We start from the raw sequence: 20,853 nt of genomic DNA, 5'->3' as shown, positions 1-20,853 counted from the left end.
ACCAGAAAGCACAACCAAACAAACAGACCAGACCAATCCAACTCAACTTGCACGTTAACCAGCCAACAACTGAACTCGGTCAGCAGAGCCCTGCTCTCACACCGCACCTTTCTCACAACTCGGCTGGTCGAACCCTGCTCCCACGCCGCACCTCTATGACACACAAGCCAGCAGCACGTCGCTTCGGAGAAGCGCGCATTGGACCAAATCTCTGCCCTGAAGCGCAAAACCAGAATGAAGAGCCGTTGCAGATCGGGGACGTAGGGGTAAATCTACAGAAGAGACCAATGGAACAACCGAAGAGGGCATGGGCTTTTCAAAGTGACGCCTTCAGGAAGAAAAGACATCAATGCCGCTATCACCCATTCGAACACCCGAATAAGGTTTTCACCCGGAGAAGCATCTAGGGTGAAGGAAACGTGATAATATCGCCTCTAGGGAGGGGATGGCGCCCGAGGGCGTCAACGACATATGCACCAACAAGCCAGGCAGAACTTTCACTCGCAGCTCCCCGCCCCGGAAACCTGCACAAAAGGTGGAACAGGCGACGCCAGCCCGCACTTGGGCCAAGATAACAGCAGCAGCAACGCCGCCACCTCGAAGCTATGTCGTCCCATGGCCATCCCAACATCACGAAGCTTCCCACGGGCTCAACCTGCAGGACCGGGTAAGGGGGAGCAACGCAATGCCACAAGGCTAGGACCGGCACGGAGGAAGTCAAGGGGGAGAACGAGCGGCAACAAAGGCAGGCTGAGCCTACGTAGCTCGCGGTGACCAGGTCGCCGCACCAAGACACTAAGCGAACCATCAACGCGGCACACGGCGGACCACGGCCACACAACTGCCGCGCGACAGGTGGCCGTCGCCGCAGAGGCGCACGTCATGGAATCGGCCACGGAGGCTGTCACACCGGGACAAAACAACGTCAACCGTGCCCACAGGGGGAGCGCGACCCGAGCGCCGCCACTGACACTCCCTAGCCCCTAGCGACCATGACCATGAGTCAGCAGCCGACGACCATGGTAGGGGAAGAGAGAGCAAGCGAGAGCCGACGCCCCATCCGCCCATGAGCCCCCTCAGCGCACGCAAACCATGGGGACCAACCGTCCGGGGCACCTGAGGACCCGCCAGGAGCTTGCTGCAGGGGGCTCTAGGCCAGCCCCCAGGCGCAGGTGACCACGACTGTCACGTCCTACAGGAACACGCGAACAACCGTGACATGCAAGCGGGGCGCAGATCCGCGGTAGACTGGCCGCCAAGACACAGATCCAGCTGGCGGGAGACCGGATTTGACCGGGCCGAGGCGGATCCAGCGAGGGCCATAGGCCCGGACTGTACCACACAACGGATAAACTAGCCAATAGGGGGAGAAAGGGGAGGGGAGAGGAGAAAGGAAGGAAGAGAGAGGGGGAGGAGGGGGCGCTGCCGCCTGAGCAGATCGCCGGTGGCGGCGGCGGCCGAACTGGATGCCGAGAGAGGGGGCGCTAGGCGGCGGTGGTTTGTCGCCCCGAGTCGCATCGACGGGACAACGCGAGGCCGAGGAACTCCTCATTGCAAACTTCAAATTCTGCCAAGCCACGACTGTCAATGTTTTACATTTTTCAACCGGCCTTAGCTTCTTCTTACGGTGGTTATTAAATCATATCTCTTGAGAAATGAGTTGACCACCGGCAATTGCATTGGCAGCTGATCAAACACGCATATACTAGCACACTAAAGCTAGGCTCTAGAGCAGGTTTATTTGACCATTTGTGCAGGACTTTTTGCCCTCTTGCACGTTCGGAGTTGACCTTCCGAATGAAAATTAAAACTACTCAGATCACTCTATTACATATGTGTGCTAACTTAATTTGCTTGGTTAGCACTGCATTTAATTTTGAGATGCAAAAGTCTATACTAGCACTAATTAACCTTTTGGCACAACAATATATATCGATCGTAGTATATTGTTAGTATTTGAAGGTAGGTTGTAGCATACATGTATATTCATGACAAAGACTGACACGTAGGTCGGGAGTGGCTCCCCATGCATCCATAAGGCCATGGCAACAGCAAGATCAAGGATTTGTCGTGCATTACAAGAGTAGGAGTGTGTGTGTATATATATATATGTATGTATATATATATACGTGCATTAACAAGTTGTAGCTAGAGACAAGTATCTATCTATCGTTTCTTTTGTTTTGAGAAGAAAAGATGAGACAAGTATGTATCAGTCATCTCCAAGGAGAGTGTGGCATCTACGGGTACAAGTGTGGGGGTGACACATGTAGTATGGTCTGGAGCGCACCCACCAGCTGATGCAGAGCAATTGTGATCGATGCAGACTCCACAACGACCTACTGTAGTGTATATTTTACCCAGGTTTGTTTCCAGTTGGGATGACAGACTAGAGCAACAACAGAAAATTAAACCATATCAATCTAGGAGTGGAGCATGACAAATTGACAGATGATCTTCGAATAACAAGACGTCCTCCAAGGATTTGCCTGCTATGGATAGGTTTTCCCGTCGCCTGTGAGAAAACAGAAAAAAAAATCTCAGGAGGAGGCAGGATTTCTAATGAAAGTTGCTGCGATGGGTGCATGCACATGCGATTGCTATCAAAAGGCCTCCCAAGCAATGCATGTTTGAATCCTAGCATGCTAGTCAAGTACAACAGCGGCGGCCCACGCCCTCACCGGCAGCTTAGCTGCCGACAGTGTTAGTTTCAAGAAGTTGTGCCTAGTGCAGTTGGTAAGAGCATGTTGTTGCGTCCGCATCACTCACGTTCAAGCCAACGTGGGTACTCACCAATTTCACAGTCGAGATCTCCCTTACTGTATTTGCCTTTAAAAACAGTGTTAGTTTCACCCGAAACTCCATATATAAAACTAGGCCAAGTCTTCAAATTTTCGAAGTCAAATTGGATCCACCACTTGTCTTAGTGAGTGCTCACTGACATGGCCACATGAGTCTCACATCTCATGTGCTCTGGGATCAGAATTCTGTATATTTACTATCTATATGACACTGGCACATGTTAAGTGCCTGACATTGCAAGGTAACTCACATGCCTACTTCCCCTTAAAACCTTCTAGATATTTCCAGGTGTTTCCAAGATATCTTTTATATTCATACACCAAAACAGAAAAAGGTCTGATTGCTCAATGAAATGTGGCCGATGCCTTGCGTAATGATATTTTTATATTGTGCATTTGTGCCTGAGCTAACCTTCCACGAAGAAGCGGAGCTCCTGCCCGTTTGTTGAAAGAAGAAAAGAACAAGCAGTGCAACATTTCCCAAGCAACAGACTCAAAAGAAAAGAAAGACTTCACACTAAGCAGTCAGCACTAGAATTTTAATTTCACATGATTAAAATGCAAACGTGTAAAGCATGACAAAACACGTACTGTCTACTCAGACCTGATCATGAGTAGCCCGGCCCAGGTACCCAACCCGACCCAGCCAAAAAAAGCCGCGCGTCTACACGTCCGCTGCTGCGTGCAGGGTGGCGGGGAAAGGGAAGGAGGTGCTCAGTGGGGTGCTCTTCCAGCCCTTCGAGGAGATCAAGGGGGAGCTCTCACTCATGTCCCAGGGCACTGACCAGAAGCTCGCGCGCCACAAGTTTGTCGACGGCTGCGAGGCCGCCATCAACGAGCATATCAAGTCAGTGCATGCTCTGCTTGCTCATCCTCCTCCTTAGGCTTTTGGATTTGTTGTGCGAATCTAGTTTTTGAGTTGTTTGGATTTCAGAGAATATCTGGCCATCCTATGATTTCAAAATTTCCGAGTATCTGACTATTTTCAATTGAGTGGGATGCGATTGGTAGAAAAAAGATTCAGTTTTATCTATTTTTGGTATTAGTAGTCAACTGTTCCAGTCATGTATGGAATTTGATTTGGATCTAAACCCATATATCTGAAACAAATACGACATGATTGAGACCGTGGATGCTCAAACATTATCATTGCAGTGTGGAGTTCAATGCCTCCTACGTGTACCACTCACTCTTCGCCTACTTTGATCGCGACAACTTTGCTCTCAAGGGCTTTGCCAAGTATGTCATCGTTCACGGGCCTCTGTTAGCTCATGGCATAGTTATCTTCTCTATGACAAATGATGATGTTCATATGCATATTTCCTTCTCCAGGTTCTTCAAGGAATCGAGCGACAATGAGAGGGAGCATGCTGAAAGGCTCATGAAGTACCAGGTGTTTCTTCAATTGCCACCTGATTGTTGTGGTCATTTGGTCCGTAGTAGACATAGAGTTACTGACGCAATGCGTGTTCTTGTGCCGTTAGAACAAACAAGGAGGGAGGTTGAGGCTCCAATCGATTGTGACGCCCTTAACAGAGTAACACCCTGAGAAAGGGGATGCTTCGTATGGTAAGTTACTTCTTGCGTCTCGCTGTTTTTCATAGTGTGTTTGCACAAAGAGGTGCATCCTGGCATGTGCTTGCACTAATTGTTGATTGCGGTGTCTGGTTCGGCATGTGGAAGTTCAGTTGTTTGGAGGATATGCATGATATGATCGATTAGGGAAAGTATGAAAAGTTCACTGTTACCACAAATAGGAAATTATTGTACAACGAGTCTAGTTGTATGAGTTGGAACTTTCAATCATTCAGTGTATAGATCAGTGTTACCAGGACTTGCAAGTCCAATTTTTTTTTTTTTTTTTTTTTTTGCCATGCGCCGACACGCACCGGACTGTCTCCAGCGAGTCCAAGATGGAGAAGAGAACGAGCGGTGTGGGAGGCGGCCGGCGGCGGAGAATATAAGTTAGCTTTTTTTTAAAGTAAATGTTCAATTGAGTATCAGCTATGTGGTTGGTCTCCAGTCTCCACCGTTTATTACTAGGAACTAAGATTGGGATTTGGGACCTTCTGTTCATGTGTGATGTATTTGGAAGGTTTATCGATCTAAGACAGACTAATCTAATAACTATGTTTTAATCTGTTCCTTTTGTCCTATTTCAGCTATGGAGCTGGCTCTGGCTCTTGAAAAGCTTGTTAATGAGAACTTGCACAACCTGCACAGTGTATGTTGCCCTAACTGTCTTACGTGCTTAATTACAGAGAAATATTGTTTGCTGAAGGAGTACTTAGAATTCGTTAAATGAATAAAAGTTGATTGATTTATTAGTAGTATATGCTATACACCTATACTACATTCAGCTTATAACGAGTTCTCATCCATAATCAACAGGTGTCAACAAGGTGCAATGATCCTCAACTGAGCGACTTCATCGAGAGTGAATTTCTTCAGGAGCAGGTGAATCCACCAAACATTTCTACTTCACAGTAGAAGAACGACTACATACCATTTTTTAAAACAATTGCTTGTGCTTTTACCTAAGAGGTGAAGTAATTCTTGGCTGAAAATTTATATTTCCTTGCATTGTCAGGTTGATGCCATCAAGATCTTCGAGTACGCCGCCCAGCTGAGAAGAGTGGGCAAGGGGCATGGTTAGTTTGTCGCCTAAGGCACTTTGGCCTGCTTAGGGATAGGTGTGGAGCGATCCGTGAATCTATCTTAGTTCAACTCAATCAACTAACTAGTTATTTTGGCATATTGAATCTTTTTGTTTTCTGTCGTTCTTACTGTTGACATGATTTGCGCGCAAGGGTGTGGCACTTTGATGAGATGCTGCCTGAGGAAGTGGCCTGAAGGAAGGAATGAGGGACAGTGCAGCTCAAGAAAATGAAATTGGGGAATAGCAAACAAAGCACCGGGTGTTGATTTTCTTTCAAATCGGTTTAGGGCAATGGTAGCAGGGTGTTTGTACTGAGGTACATGGGGCATTGAAAGCAGCAGATCATCTGATGTTATTGTTGGTAGACTAGACTGTGGTGTGGGGTGCTTCACGTTGCTACCCAGTTGGGATTATTATTTGAAATAAAACATCCTTGTTTAGATGCTAGTCAGAACTGGTCTTATTGTCTCACATGTGTCGGCAATTTTACTGATGAGATGATCATTTTCATTGCTGCTACTAAGTGCTTAGTGTCGAAAAGATGATTGTTTTTTGAATCTGAAGCTGAAAGTCTGCCAGGACTTATCAGTTAGGGGTGCAAATTGGTGAATTTAATGGTACGTACCAATCTTTTTTAGTTCAATCAATAACACTACTTTTTGCAAATTGAGCAAATTTTCAAAAAAAAAAATAGTATAATTGATTGAACTAAAGAAGATCGGTGGGTACACTTAGATTCATTAATTTGCACTCCTATTATCAGTGCTCCAGAAGTATCTTAAAGAATGTCCGAAATTGAAGCATCCTTTTAAGTTCTGAGGATGTTGTTTATGCAAACGATACAAATTTTTGCTTGCTTAGTGTTTGTATCAATGTTACCTGGACACTATGTCTATTTCTTTTTTGAATTGGACATCTCAAATCTGAGTCGGATTCCGATACACATCCGAGTTGGATTTAGAGTTGTATTTTGCATATCTAAATTTTCTTTACCGAATCAAACATACAAATTCGAGTCGAATTTTGACACTAGTGTCCCTGAATAATTGGGCTCACTTTGCAGCCTCACCATTGTAGAGTTGACCAGCTGGGTCGCTGGAGAAGAGAAGCAGATTCTCCTCTCCCACGCCTCCGCCTCTCCCACGCCTCCGCCTGCACTCACTGTCAAGTGGACCCCACAAATCTCTATGACCCACATGTCATCCTCCTTGTTCTTCCCCAACTCCTCCCTCGGTCGTCTTCCTTTTCCCCTCGAAACCCAAGAGAGGAGAGGCTCCTCCACTCCGCCTCGCCTCGGCTCGGCTTGAATCCAAGGTGAGGTGAGTTCTTCCCCAAATCCTCCCTCGCTGCCTCGGCTATCTTCCTTCCCCTCGCGCAACCCGCCTCACAACGGCCCGATCCTTAAGAGTAAAACTCTCATTCACCCTTATCATACTTTTGGCTTTCACCCTTCCTTTCTGATCATCTCCAAAAGTGATGTACTCGTGCCGCTTCATGGGGGTGAGGCTAGAGAACCATGATGTATCTGAAAGTGCATATAGGCCTCCTATGTGGATTTTAGCTAATTGATGACAAACGATTAAGGAACTAATGGGTTTGCTGAATTTATGAACATATTTTAAGTCTCATGGGATAAGCTAAGAGATGTTGGCGTCTCTCAAAAAGAAAAGAGAAGCGGCATGTAGTTACTCAATAGGCTTTAAATCATTTTATTTTGAATTTGAGTTCAGGATAGCCATACTATCAAGAGGGATGTGTGTTGATAGTCTTGAAGGTGTCTCAGTGCTCAAAGTATTTTTTTAAAAAAATCAAAAGTTGAGAGACACAATCACCCACGAACACCGGGAAAAATGCTTTTGTTGTTTGAGCTTGAAGTCTCCGGGTTAGCCCGGATACTCCGGACTCTGATCAATTAGTTGGAATCTCCGGATGAGACTCCAGCAGAGAGTCTCAGTTTGGGCTTGAGAGCTTAACCCGGAGTCTCCGGGTTAGCCCGGATACTCTAGAGTCCGGTTTGTGGCCGGAGTCTCCGAGCGAGACTTCGCGCCAGAGTCTCGGGTAGGCTTTAAGTGCTTAACCCGGAGTCTCCGGGTTATCCCGGATACTCTGGGTTCTAATGTTTCTGGACCCTTCGAGGAGGCTCCGGATAGTGTTTCTGCCTGCGTACCCATGTGTTACCTGGAGTCTCCGGGTGAAACTGGATACTCCGGGTCAGTACAAAATACACAGTAAAGGCTAGTTTTTTGAAGTAGACTATAAATACCCCACACCCCCTCCTTCAATAGCTGCTGAACTAACTCATGAACAAACTCATTCAAAGCCATTCAATAGCCCTTATAACTCCTCTAGAGCTTTAATTCTTGCATATTTGGAGATTAGGGTTTGGAAAATGAGATTGAGTGCTAGAGAGCTAAAATCCATTCTTGACCACTTGAGTTCATCGCCAAGCTTTCAATTCGTGTTCATACTACTATACATATATATATATATATATACACACATGGCATAAATCATGAGTACATATACTTTTGCACCACATGAAATGATATCTCTATATATCAATCATGTACATCTATAAAAATAACCATAAATATTGTCTATATATATCTGCATAAACCTAAATATATGAATACATAGTGATATATATACACATAATACATAAAATGATAGCTCTATGTATTGATCAAGTCATTGGTGACGGGTCACAACTTGACTTATTACTAATTACTGGCTAGAAAGACCCGTTACTGATGAGTTAGTTATTGATGACAGGTCAAGTTGTGACCTATCACCGATGACTGGCAAGGACAACCCGTCACTTATGAATCGTAATAGGTGATGAGTTGTAGTTGTGACCCGTCACCTATGACTAACCTAGAATGATCCATCACTTATGATAAATCATAAGTGACGGGTCACAACTATAACACATCACTTTTATCATAAGTGACGGGTCATGTTATGACCTATCATTCATTTCGTGTCTCTTTTATCTATTTTTTCACGTAGTGTGGTTTCATGGCCACCATTTTCTTGGATCAAAACTCTACCACTCAACAGCTGAAGTTGATGCATTATTCCTAAGAACCCTGTGCTCAGTATGTTGCTAGAGCTTCAAGCACTCCGACTTCGATTCCTCAAGGGTGTTCGTAGATCATCACAAAATGATCAAATCATGAACTATCAAAGACTGCGACTGCTGCAAGGGAGACTTCTTCTGCACAATGAGGATAACCATGATCCTATTGATCTCGAACTCACGCTTTATATCGGGCCACGGCAAGAGAAGAGAAAGAGATCAGGTTGCAGCTGGGGCAAGGCAGACGATAACGCCGGTGATGATCAAGAAGTGGAGAGTGCTACTGATACTTCGCTCTCTATTTCTTTGTTCTCATCTCCTCCTCCTGCGAGAACCAGTAGTGGCAGTGCTCATACAGTTTTGGGTGTCAATAATGTGGATAAAGGGAAAGTGCATGCAACAAGGGTAACTACTCTTGATCTCACCATATGATCTAGTGCGGTGTGTGGTGATATCTTGTGGTACTTATCCATATATGTAGAGGAAGACACATATACTATATCTGTATAGATATAGCTGTTGATTATATGTGTTGTTTCAAAATGTGTTTTAGCAACTTTCTGATTAACATGGTTTTAAATTTATACATATAAATCATGGCATGAAAGACATATATGAATATCACACACATGAACATGAGCATTTCAAATAGATATGAAGCAAAGACACGGCTCCTCATATCCAAACTGATATCAAGTATGGCAATCGACATAAGCAGATGGGAAAACACAAGAAACATAACAACAATTGTTAATTTGTTTATGTGGCTCTCAATGCGGGTTACCAAGTTAATAACCATCCAACGTTAAAAGCTATTTTAGCTCACTGATTAGTCTGACAGTATCCAACAAGTGTTCTAGGCTATGGTTCAACAATTTAAATGCTTTGATTATATACCAATTAATCTAACAGCATGTAAAACAGTTCAATTCAGATTAGCAGAATTGATATAAACTATATTAATTGATTATAGAGTACAACAGAACAATAAGACAATATGATAAGAATCAGATATCAGCACAACCACATCCAAGAACAGCTCCTATATTGTTACACTGATCTCGATAAGCCCACTATCATCACACAACATTAAACTCACCAAACAAAGCATGCAATTTATCCCCAATAACAGCACACAGATGATCACAGGCACAAGTTATGACTAATTGCAAGCTATTTTATAAATAGGCAAAGAGAATTGTCTTACTTTCAGCTGTATACGCCAATGGCAAGGCACGCAGAAGTGTTATCCCAGAAAACATAGACACCATCTCTATGCTGAGGTGACAGGGTGTTCGTTCTCAGAGATACAATATTGATGTGCCTTCTACAGGGCACGCTGTAGTCAACACTAGGGGTGAAAACGGGTTGGATTTTTTTTCACCCGGCCGTTCGCCCGAACCGATTTAGATGTCAATCGAATCTCGGATATCGGATATCCAAAATAAATCTTGGATATCGGCATGGATCTCGAATAGTTATATCGGATATCGGATTCAAATGTAGGGAGCTTGGTATCCATCGGATATCGGATATCCAGTCTCGCGCGTAGTTTCTTTACCATCTCACATATATCGTTGCTGATAGCAATAGGACATTTTTATTCTTTTGACCCTTGTTGTTTCAAATTTTGGACAATAATTTAGGCACCTAAATAACTTCAAATGAAAATATTATAAACTGCAAAGTTTTAGATCTCATCGAGAGCTACAATTTTCATATAATTTTTTCTTTATTTGACACCATTTGGAAATTTATTAAATATTTACCCTACAAATACATACAATTTTTCTTAATATCCGTCTGTATCTTATGACACATCACAAACGGTTTTTCTTAATATATGTTCATGTCTTATGATACATCTTAGATGTTTTTTGTTAATATATGTCTCTATCTTATGACATATCCCGACGGTTTTTATTAATGTCTGTCTCTATTTTATAACACATCACATATGGTTGTTGTTAATGTTTGTCTCTGTCTTCACATCACAGACATCTTTTATTAATGTCCGTCTCTGTCTTCACATCGCAAATGGTTTTTGTTAATATATGTTTGTGTCTTATGACACATCACAGACGAATTTTCTTAATATCCGTTTGTGTCATATCACAGACGGTTTCTATCAAAAATGGTATGTGACTTCTGACACACCGAGACGGCCGGTCATGTTACATACAAGTTTATTTTAGCAACCATCTCTAAGCACTTTGTTAGTGATGGGTTCTAGAAAACCGTGTATGACACTCCATCTGTTTTCACTATTTCTATAATAGTGTCACACATATAGCGTGTAGGTCAAGTCCCAGAGAGACGCGGCCGCCACCCCGCAATGGCCTCGCCCTCATTTGGGCATGCTTAGCTAGGGTGGAGAGAGCGGGCGAGCGGTGCTACCGCATACCTTCCAAAGCCATCGATCTATCGAGCGGGTAAGGACAACTGAACCGACCGAGTCGGTGGCCTGCTCGGCCTTATGGGCCTTGAAGCAACCCACCGGCCTGAAGGCCGAAGTCCCCATCTCCCTTTTTTTCCTTTTCTTTGGGAATTTCTTTAGATTCAGATTTGACCTCAAATCAATCTGAATTTTAAAGAGAATCCACCCAAAAAAAAGAAAGAGAAAGTATTGGGCCTGTCTGGTCTGAAGTTTGCTTTGGACAATGGACAAAGCCCACGTCAGGCGACAAGAGAAGAGAAGAGGAGCCGCCTGTGATTCTCCTCTCAACTCCCAACAACAACTCAAGCAGGAGCCCCAGCCCCAAAACCCTAGAAGAGGAGCTGCACCGCCGCCGCTTCCGCCACCGCCTCCGCCTCCGCCGCCGCAACAAAGGAGCGGACGCCCGATGCCGAAATCCAAGCGCAACCTCCCAGGTGCTCCCCCTTCCGATTCCTCTCCCCACTCTGTACGTTGCTCTTCCTCGATTCGTTGCCTGCCTAGTACTGCTACTGGTACTGGTATGCTAGTTGAACTGGAGAGGGGATTACCTCCTATCAATTTCCTGCAGTTTCTTGTATGCCTCATCGACTCTTTCTTTGTAAGTACCATATCAAAATCGATGTTTTCTCAAGCATCGTCGTTTTTTCTATCCCAACTAAAATTCGTTTGCTTTTTTCTTCCTCTTTTTGTGAGGATATTTTTGCTATGAGCTCTAGTGATCAAGAGCACAAGAAATTTGTGTTCCCAAAGAATGATAGCTTCATCTCAAATAAAAAAGAAAAAAGAACAGAAAAGAGAGAGAGCTTTGCTGTCAATTGGTGCTAATTCTATGCTGGGTGGACGCAGTGACCTTATCAAAGACCAAGAAGAAGCCAGGTTTAGAGCGCAAGGGCAAAGTAGTCGCCGAAATCAAAGATGCCATTGACCACTACGCCAGCGCCTATGTCTTTACCTACGATAACATGAGAAATCAGAAGCTCAAGAGCCTCAGGGAGCAGCTCAAGTCCTCTAGCAGGTACTTACTTGTCTCTTGCAACCTGTTTCTGTCCAAATGCTATGGTTGACAGGAACCAATTCGGTTCTGCTTTGGTCTTCCATCTTATCGTCCCACACAATAACAATGTTGCTCTGGTTACATATCTACAAACTTTGTTATCCTACGGAATGCACTTCAAACCCTGAAACATGTTGCTCCAAAGAGATGAACTGTTTAAAATGCTAAGCTAAACTTATTGGTTTATTATGTTGTACGTGTTTTATAGCTGCTGCATTTTTGTTATAGGATATTTCTTGCTGGAAAGAAGGTCATGCAGGTAGCATTGGGGCGTTCACCTGCTGATGAAGCTAAAACAGGCCTGCACAAACTTTCCAAGGTGGGTTGTTCATTGTCAGAATTTGGTAGACAACGTTTTCCACACCATTAGTATGAGGTTTTGATGAAAGTAATCTTGCTATTTTTAGTTCCTTCAAGGTGACTCTGGATTGCTCTTTACTAATCTTCCAAGGGATGATGTCAAAAGGTAGTATCCTTATCTCAAATTTTCATTTGTAGATGACCATTGCCTACGTTTGATTATACGCTTGTTGTGGCTATATGAAGATTATGAACATATATCATGCATGCAGACTGTTTCGAGAATTTGAGGAGCATGATTTTGCAAGGACAGGAAGTATTGCAGCAGAAACGGTATTCTAGTTGCTTTTATTTTCATGTACATGTTCAGATGTTCATCCCTTTAGCTTCTGCAAACAAAGTAGAAAGATGTGTGTAGCCAAACCCTCTACAGAGGTGACCAATGGCCAATGGCAAGTGTATTCTCTTGGCAATTTGTACACATAAGCGGTATTCTAGTTGCTTTTGCTTGACAATGACTGCTGTTTGCAATAGCTGCTTAGCCTGCACAGGATAAATCATTATTTAGATTTTGTCCTTGTTCTGAATGAACTAGCATTTTTAATTTCTTGTATAATGTGTTTGACCAAATTTACGACTTTATGATGCCTCAGGTGGAGCTTAAGGAAGGCCCTCTGGAACAGTTTACACATGAAATGGAACCCTTTCTACGCAAGCAAGGACTGCCAGTTCGCCTGAACAAAGGTTTGTAGTCTCCCCTGCATTTACGCACATGCTTGAATCTGCCAAGCAAAATTATTAAAAGTTCACCATTGTCGGTGCAGGTGTTGTAGAGTTAGTTGCAGATCATGTAGTGTGTGAGGAAGGGAAACCCCTTTCACCAGAAGCAGCACAGACTCTGGTAAGGACAACATACTGTGCGGTTTTAGCTGCATATTTGATTTAAAAATGAGCCTGAGAGGAACTAAGAGAAGCACCTTTTAATTTTCCAAGACATACATTTCTGCTACATTCTTAAATTCTATGCCTTGGTTCGTAAGTTTCCGAAAAAATCGATAGGTGATTCAGTTGTTACTGAAATCTGCTCTTTATTAGGGTGTTCCAGTAGTCCAACGTGATCTCTACTGTAATGAATTTCTCTCTTGCAGCGCTTGCTTGGGATTCAGATGGCAACATTCCGTCTCTACCTTGTCTGCCGTTGGTCTGCTGATGACTTTGAAGTGTACAAAGAAGGCTTGGCGCACCTAGGAGCTGATGATTCCTCTTAAGTTTGCCGATTTGCATGTTCAGTTTGCAGCACACACTCTGTCTTGTGTCCGGACAGTTTTTTGGTGTTGTGCCCTTGAAGCGTTGTAAACCTGACAGATGTGATGTACACAAGTTCTGGTTCTGCATTTCTTCTCGTGCATCGTTTCTGAATTCTGAGCCATTACAAGTCGTATGCTCCAAACGGAAGGAGTAGTTGAAGGGCAACATGCCTTAATTCGTGTGCGTAAGTTGAACTTGTATTTGGAATCGGACAGAGTAACTGCAAATGACCACACTAAGTTTTCTTGGGATTTCTAGGTAGGGTGGTGTCGGCAGCTTAACTAGCTGCTTGTGGCGGCTTCGGCGTCGTGCGCACCCCACCTGACTTCTCATGTGCCGGCGGCGATCGATCCATGAGGAAGTAGAAGATGATGGCAACGAGTACGTCAGACTTGTCAGTTGATCAGATGCGCTGAAAAATAAAGAGAGGTCATCAGCAACATCGATCGATCTTCAGCACGGCTACGATTTGCTGTTGCTGTGGTCTTACTAATTTCATCTCATTCGTATTTGAAATAGTCGATTCAAGCACGCGTGTCAGTTGATTAAATTTTATATTCACCTCATCTCTTCCGCGGATTAATTAGATCAGCAAATTCATGGTTCATTCCAGGTTGTGTATAAAATTACGATCCATTCGTTCGTTTGATATATTTGTTTCATTGGGTTCGATTTTGCTGGTTACTTGTATTTATTTGTTTCTTTTCTCGAGAAATTAATACTTATCGTTTATGACATCATAACCTACCTGTGTTTTTTTTTTAAAATGGAAATCATTCCGGCTTTTTGCATGTGTGATGCATACAGCCAACATCATTATTACAAAGTTTTGGCTAAAAATCCGCAACCAAACAAAAGCAAAGCATGGTAAATTACGTCATGCATGTATTCTATAACTACAACGCCACACATGCTTTGCAAAGATGTCCATTGCCACCACTTCCAGAGTGTGGCACACCTTCAAAACATCTTCCCTTTGATTCTCCTTTTGTAGTAATCTCTAGAACCTTAGCGAGTAGGTTCCCCTGAATATAGCATGCATGAATGACATATTTGTTTTTTTATTAAGAGAAAATCTACGATTCGTCATTGAATAACTACTGATTCTACAATCCGCCATCGAATAAATTCTGTTTACTTCTATACCATCGAATAAATGTTTCAGTTCCTTATATGCCATCAGCTTCCGATACTGCCCTCCGCTATACTGTTCATGAACGGTACCCGAGAATAAAAAAAGTCACAAAAAATATGTCGATTTTTGTGCACGCTCTATAATTCATAATCAACCTATTTTAACTGTATTCACCTAAAAATACTGTGTAAAACTTAAACTAAAATTTCTCAAAATGAGCTACTTTTGTAATACTGTGCATTACAAAGAACTAATTTTTTCACCGCGGGAGATAATTTTAGAAATTATTACATCACATTAGAGGAATATTAGTAAATTTTCTCAGATTTTTTGTAAATTTTTATGAGGCTTAAAAATTGCAAGAAGTTACAAAAGTAGTACATTTTGAAGAATTTTAGTTTGAATTCTATACAGTATTTTTAGGTGAATACAGTTAAAACGGGTTGATTATGAATTATAGAGCATGCAAAAAAATCGACATATTTTTTGTGACTTTTTTTATTCACGGGTACTGTTCATACTGTTCATGAACAGTGCAGCGGAGGGTAGTATCGGAAGCAGATGGCATATAAGGAACTGAAATATTTATTCGATGGTATAGAAGTAAACAGAATTTATTCGATGGCGGATTGTAGAATCAGTAGTTATTCGATAGCAAATCGTAGATTTTCTCTTTTATTAAACACAATATCATTACGACAAAGCCAGATAGTCCAAAAAATAGCAGCAACCCTAATCAAGATTCTTTTCTTTATCTTGGATCCTAACTCCTGTAACCAGTTGCCCACAATATGATGTATATTTCTTGGTTTTTTTATTCTCAAGGCTATTGTGACAATGTGCCAAACGGTGTTAGCTATGGGACATTCAAAAAAGAGGTGTTGTATAGTTTTATTGTGATTGCAAAAACAACATTTTAGGCTACCCTCCCAATTTCTTTTTGCCAAATTATCTTTGGTCAAAATAACACCACGGCCTATATAACATAGGAAAATCTTTATTTTTAAAGGGAGTTTCAGCTGCCATAACCACTTGTGTGAGTTCGTAATGGGTTGATGTAACATATGCTTATATATGGATTGGACTGTAAATAATCCACTTCCATTAAGAGCCCACCTGAAGGTATCTTTCTCATTAGAGAGGTTTATGTGGACTAATTGTAAGATTAACATTTGCCATTCAATTAGTTTATCACCCACAATTGGTCGTCGGAAAGATAAGTTGAGCGGTGTGCTACGCATTACTTCCGCGAATGTGGCCTGTTTATGCCGCACAACATTATAAAGAGTTGGGAATTGCATGTTTAATGGACTATTGCCCAGCCAGATATCATTCCAGAACCGAGTCTGACTTCTATCCTGTACTGAAAAGAACCCCATTTTAGGAACTCATCTTTAATCTTCATAAGGCCAGACCAGAAATGAGAATCATCTGGTTTGCCTTGCGCTTGTGAGAGTGTCCTGGAACCAAGATACTTGTTTATGAGCAGTTTGTGCCATAAGCCGTCTTCATTAAGGAGCTTGAACAACCATTTGCTGAGGAGGCAAATATTCTTGCCCGAGAGGTTAGAAATTCCCAAACCACCCAGGTCCTTTGGTTGGCAGAGTATGTCCCAACGAGTTAATCGATATTTCTTTTTGCGATTATCCCCTTGCCAAAAGAATCTAGATCGTAAATAATCCAGTTTCTTTAGGACACCACGAGGTATCTCAAAGAAGGACATCATAAACACTGGAAGGCTGCTCAAAACTGAATTAAGGAGGACTAATCTGCCCCCAACTGACATCATCTTCCCTTTCCAACTGCTCAATTTACGCTCAAATCTTTCCTCCACCCCCTTCCAGTCGCTATTTCGAAGCTTTCTATGATGCATTGGAATGCCAAGATATTTAAATGGATGTGTACCAATATCACACCCAAATAACTGTGTATATTGTTCTTCACATTCCTTTGCTTCTCCATAACAAAACAACTCACTTTTATGGAAGTTTATTTTCAACCCCGAGAGTTGTTCGAAAACACATAGAAGTAGTTTCATATTTTTTTGCCTGTTCCATATTATGGTCTATAAAAATGATAGTGTCATCTGCATATTGGAAAATTGACAGTCCATCATCTACCAACTGAGGAACCACTCATGTTATTTGGCCATCACTTTTGACTCTTGATATTAATATTGCAAGCATATCTGCTACAATATTAAAAAGGATAGAGGAAAGGGGATCTCCCTGTCTCAGTCCTTTATTTGTTTGAAAATAGGGACCAATGTCATTATTTATCTTGATTCCAATATGACCCCCTGAAATAAAACTCTGGATCCATTCACGCCATTGTGTCGAGAAACCCTTCATTCGTAGAGATTGTTGTAAGAAGGACCACTTAACCTTATCATATGCTTTTTCGAAGTCAATCTTCAATATTATGCCGTTTTGCTTCTTTCTGTGCAATTCATGGACGGTTTCATGTAAAATTATTACTCCCTCCATTATGTTGCGTCCCGGCATAAAAGCGGTCTATGTGGGCCTTATAATTTTCTCCGCAACAGTACCTATTCTGTTAGTGCCAACTTTAGTGAATATCTTAAAGCTGACATTTAGCAGACAAATAGGTCGGTACTCTTGAATTTTTAGCGCTTCTCTTTTTTTTGGGATTAGCGTTATAATGCCGAAATTAAGATTGTATATAGCTAATCGTCCTTGATGGAAATCAGTGAACAAATTCATGAGTTCACCCTTGATCACCTCCCAGAAAACTTGGTAAAATTTAGCCGGGAAGCCATCTGGCTCAGGAGCTTTATTATGCTCCATTTGGAAGATTGCTCGTCGCACCTTATCTTCAGTGAAGGTTGCAGTGAGTATTGCATTTTCTTGCTCACTCACTTGGGGTATGTCATTTGTAATAGATTCATCCAAAGCAAAAGTATTAAGCTCTGGCTTACCAAATAAACCCTTGTAGTATTTGGTGATAAACTTTTTGAGTTCAGGTTCCCTGATATGTGACCCATTCTCATCCTCTAATTTGTATATCCGTTGTTTCCGGTGCTTACCACTCGCAACCAATTGGAAATATTTGGCATTATTGTCACCCTCAAGAAGCTCTTTCACTTTAGCACGCTGATACCATTTGAGCTCTTCTTCTCGCAGTAGACGTGCGAGCCTCTCATTGAGGTAATGTTTGAAAGCCACCTCATTCGGTGATAAGGGTGTTGTTTCCGCCTTCTTATCGAGTTCATCAATTTTATTGGCTAGCTTCTTCTTTTCTTTCTTCAAGATTCCAGAAGTGTGCTTGGCCCAACCCCTCAAATATCGCCTGAGGGTTCTAATTTTATTTTGCCATATCTCAATGGCGTTGTTTCCCCGATGGTCCTTCTGCCAAATATTAGCAACCATCTCATAGAAACCCTCTCTAATTAACCATCCCAATTCGAATCTGAATGGAGGTTGACTTCCGAATTGAGAAGAAGCTCCTGTATTGAGCAATAACGGAGTATGGTCCGATCTTGCCCTATCCATAGCCTCAACGGAGACCATCGGATATTTACCTTCCCACTCAGTACTCATCAGTACCCTATCAAGTTTCTCGAAAGTTGGAGGATCAAGATCATTAGCCCATGTATACTGGCGCCCTTTCATCTCAATCTCCCGTAAGTCCAACGTTTCAATTACAGCGTTGAACAAACGGGGCCAGCGTGGATCAAAGTTGTCATTATTTTTATCCTCCGGTCTGCGCATAATATTGAAATCCCCCCCCCCCCCCATCAAAATTGGGTGGGTTTCAGCGCTACAAACATTAGTCATTTCTGCTAAGAATTCAAATCTGGACTCATCTTGGGCTGGTTCATAGACCACGTATAGAGTCCATGTGAAGCCATCCTCTTTATTTTTCAAAAGGAACTTAGAGTATAAATCTCCTTCAACGATGGAGCCAATATCAAATACAGACGTATTGACTCCGATGAGAATTCCACCAGATCGTCCTCGCGGAGGCATGGTATGCCACAAGAACTCAAGCCCACCACATAGGTGTCGAAGTGTTGAATCATGAAAAACACTTCTTCATGTCTCCATAATAGCAAGGAAATCTAGATGGTGTTCTTTTACCGTATCCGAGATAAAATTATGTTTAGCCAAGTCTCCCAGACCTCTGCTATTCCAGAATAGTCCTTTCATTAGATAACTAATTTCGAAGGGGTGATTGGCTTTTTGCTAGGGCATTCGATTTTGCCCTGCCTTTTTATAGAATTAGACTTTTTCTTCCTTGGTACAGCGTTTAGATCATAACATATTTGATCTAAACCCTCATCATTGAGGACCTCACTTAAATCACGACATATGTGAGTGAGGTGCGCATCAAGGGCATCCATACCATCCTGATCATCAATATTATCAGGGCAAGGAAGAGATTTAGCATTGCCTTTTGAATTAAGTTTTTTAGCAGCAACAGTAAGGCGATCTACTTCTATATTTTTGATAGAAATAACAGAGTTCATGATATCATCACTATTTGTACCCATGGAAACACCTAGCTTAGATATATTGGAGGTAATATTATCGAAAGGCATAGAGGCAAAGGATTTGTTAGACATACCATTATCTAAGTTCTTCTTTGCCGCCAACATTTTTGCCTTCTCCAGCATATCTTCATCACCACGTGCTGCTGTTCTTTTGCTCCTCCTTGAACCCGGTCTGTCTCCCCCAGGAATGATAGTGATATTATCCACATCTGACATATTCACACTCTGAGCATTTGTATTGTTCTTCATAACAGAAATCCTTTCAATTCCCACCATAGTGTCCAGGCCAAGCAAAGCATCCGCCATTGCCACATTAGACATATTAGCACGAATACCATTTTGTTTGGATAGCGCCTGTAACACGTGACGCGGCAGGCTATGGAAATCGCTTGAGGCATGTGTTTTGATAGGAAGATCAACATCATCAGCTAATTCTGCGTCAGAATAGATTGCTTGCTGCCTTGGCAAGGTCTCAAGTGCTGAACCAGTCCGATCTAGCTGAGTATCTCCATGCTGAGCAATATCCAGACGCAGTCCTGAGGGCCTTTTTGCAGTGACGGAGGCAATTAAATTTTCAGAGGTTGTTAACAGATTCTTCCCAGAAGCAATTTCCTCCAATTCACCAACTGGCATGTTCACATCAGTGCAAGCAGCGTCCTCCCTTTCGGCGAGAGCAGACTTCCAATTGCTACCAATTTCCAACAGCAGCTCGGACGGCCAGTGAAAAGGCAGCGCCACCTTAGTTGCCGAGTTTGAATTTAAGGCTCTCAGACCCACACCCAGGCACCCATCTACTTTGACAGCTGCATTATCAGGAGGGAAACGTCCCAGCAGCTCCTGCAGTACATTGGCCGGCCAGCGGACTGCCTCACAGGGAGAAAAGCCAACCGAAAAACTATCACCTAAGATTTGAACCCCCTCACCAGGATGATCATCAAACGGTCCATCGGCCACCAACACCGTCGAGTTAATCTCCGGGACACCATCCTTCGCCGACATCTCAGTGATATCTTTTTCAAGAGCTGCAAGCTGAGAATCATTATAAGATATTTCAGAATCCTCAGCAATTACTTTGTCGGTCAAAACCACAAGAAGGTCGTCCACAACCCTGTCCAATATACCATCAGCCATGGAAATATATTTCCCATTTAACTCCACTTGATTAAGTATCTCTTCCTGCATGTCATTTTCTCCAAAAGGTTGTCCATCATTTAGAGCACCGGATGAACTTCCCTGAATCTCCTTCCCCTTGGCCCTCTTGTTATCACGGTCACCCAGAAAATTCTCCTCCTCTTCCTGCTGGGCATCACCCTCATTGTCGTGACCTCCCTCAGAATCCACACCTGACTTTGAAGATGGCAGTATCTTGTCTACTTTAAAGTAAATTTCATATACAGCATCCCCAACAGTAATATCTGAAGCGTCCGGGATTTTGTTGGCATCAGTAACTGCCACACAGATGCAAACTACCCCCGTCTTTTTGAGATGCACCGTATCAACTTTTTGAGTCACCCCCAGAATTGAACCCACCGCCCATAGTGGCAAAAAAGACCGAATTTCATACGGA

General features: G+C 42.7%; 1 protein-coding gene and 1 pseudogene across 1 annotated transcript; both read left to right on the top strand.

Moving 5' to 3' along the window:
• Positions 1-1,092: 1,092 nt before the first annotated feature.
• LOC133887227 (ferritin-1, chloroplastic-like) lies at positions 1,093-5,495 on the top strand (annotated as a pseudogene).
• Positions 5,496-11,184: 5,689 nt separating this feature from the next.
• Positions 11,185-13,724, top strand: LOC133887016 (uncharacterized). The gene is made up of 8 exons (XM_062326924.1): positions 11,185-11,410; positions 11,823-11,991; positions 12,259-12,349; positions 12,438-12,496; positions 12,603-12,663; positions 12,984-13,074; positions 13,155-13,231; positions 13,479-13,724. The coding sequence occupies exons 1-8, from the start codon at positions 11,200-11,202 to the stop codon at positions 13,596-13,598; spliced, it is 879 nt and encodes a 292-aa protein (XP_062182908.1). The 5' UTR covers positions 11,185-11,199; the 3' UTR covers positions 13,599-13,724.
• The last annotated feature ends 7,129 nt before the right edge of the window (positions 13,725-20,853 follow it).

This window comes from Phragmites australis, chromosome 12, assembly GCF_958298935.1.
Source record: "Phragmites australis chromosome 12, lpPhrAust1.1, whole genome shotgun sequence".
In the NCBI taxonomy this organism is placed as follows: Eukaryota; Viridiplantae; Streptophyta; class Magnoliopsida; order Poales; family Poaceae; genus Phragmites; species Phragmites australis.
Note: the sequence above shows the minus strand (reverse complement) of the source record. Positions and strands in the feature narration are given on the sequence as shown.

Coding starts and splice junctions, on each gene's coding strand:
- LOC133887016 (XM_062326924.1), top strand. CDS start 11,200: ATGGACAAAGCCCACGTCAGGCGACAAGAGAAGAGAAGAGGAGCCGCC. Junction 11,411..11,822: donor ATCCAAGCGCAACCTCCCAG/GTGCTCCCCCTT, acceptor GGGTGGACGCAG/TGACCTTATCAAAGACCAAG. Junction 13,075..13,154: donor GCCAGTTCGCCTGAACAAAG/GTTTGTAGTCTC, acceptor TTGTCGGTGCAG/GTGTTGTAGAGTTAGTTGCA.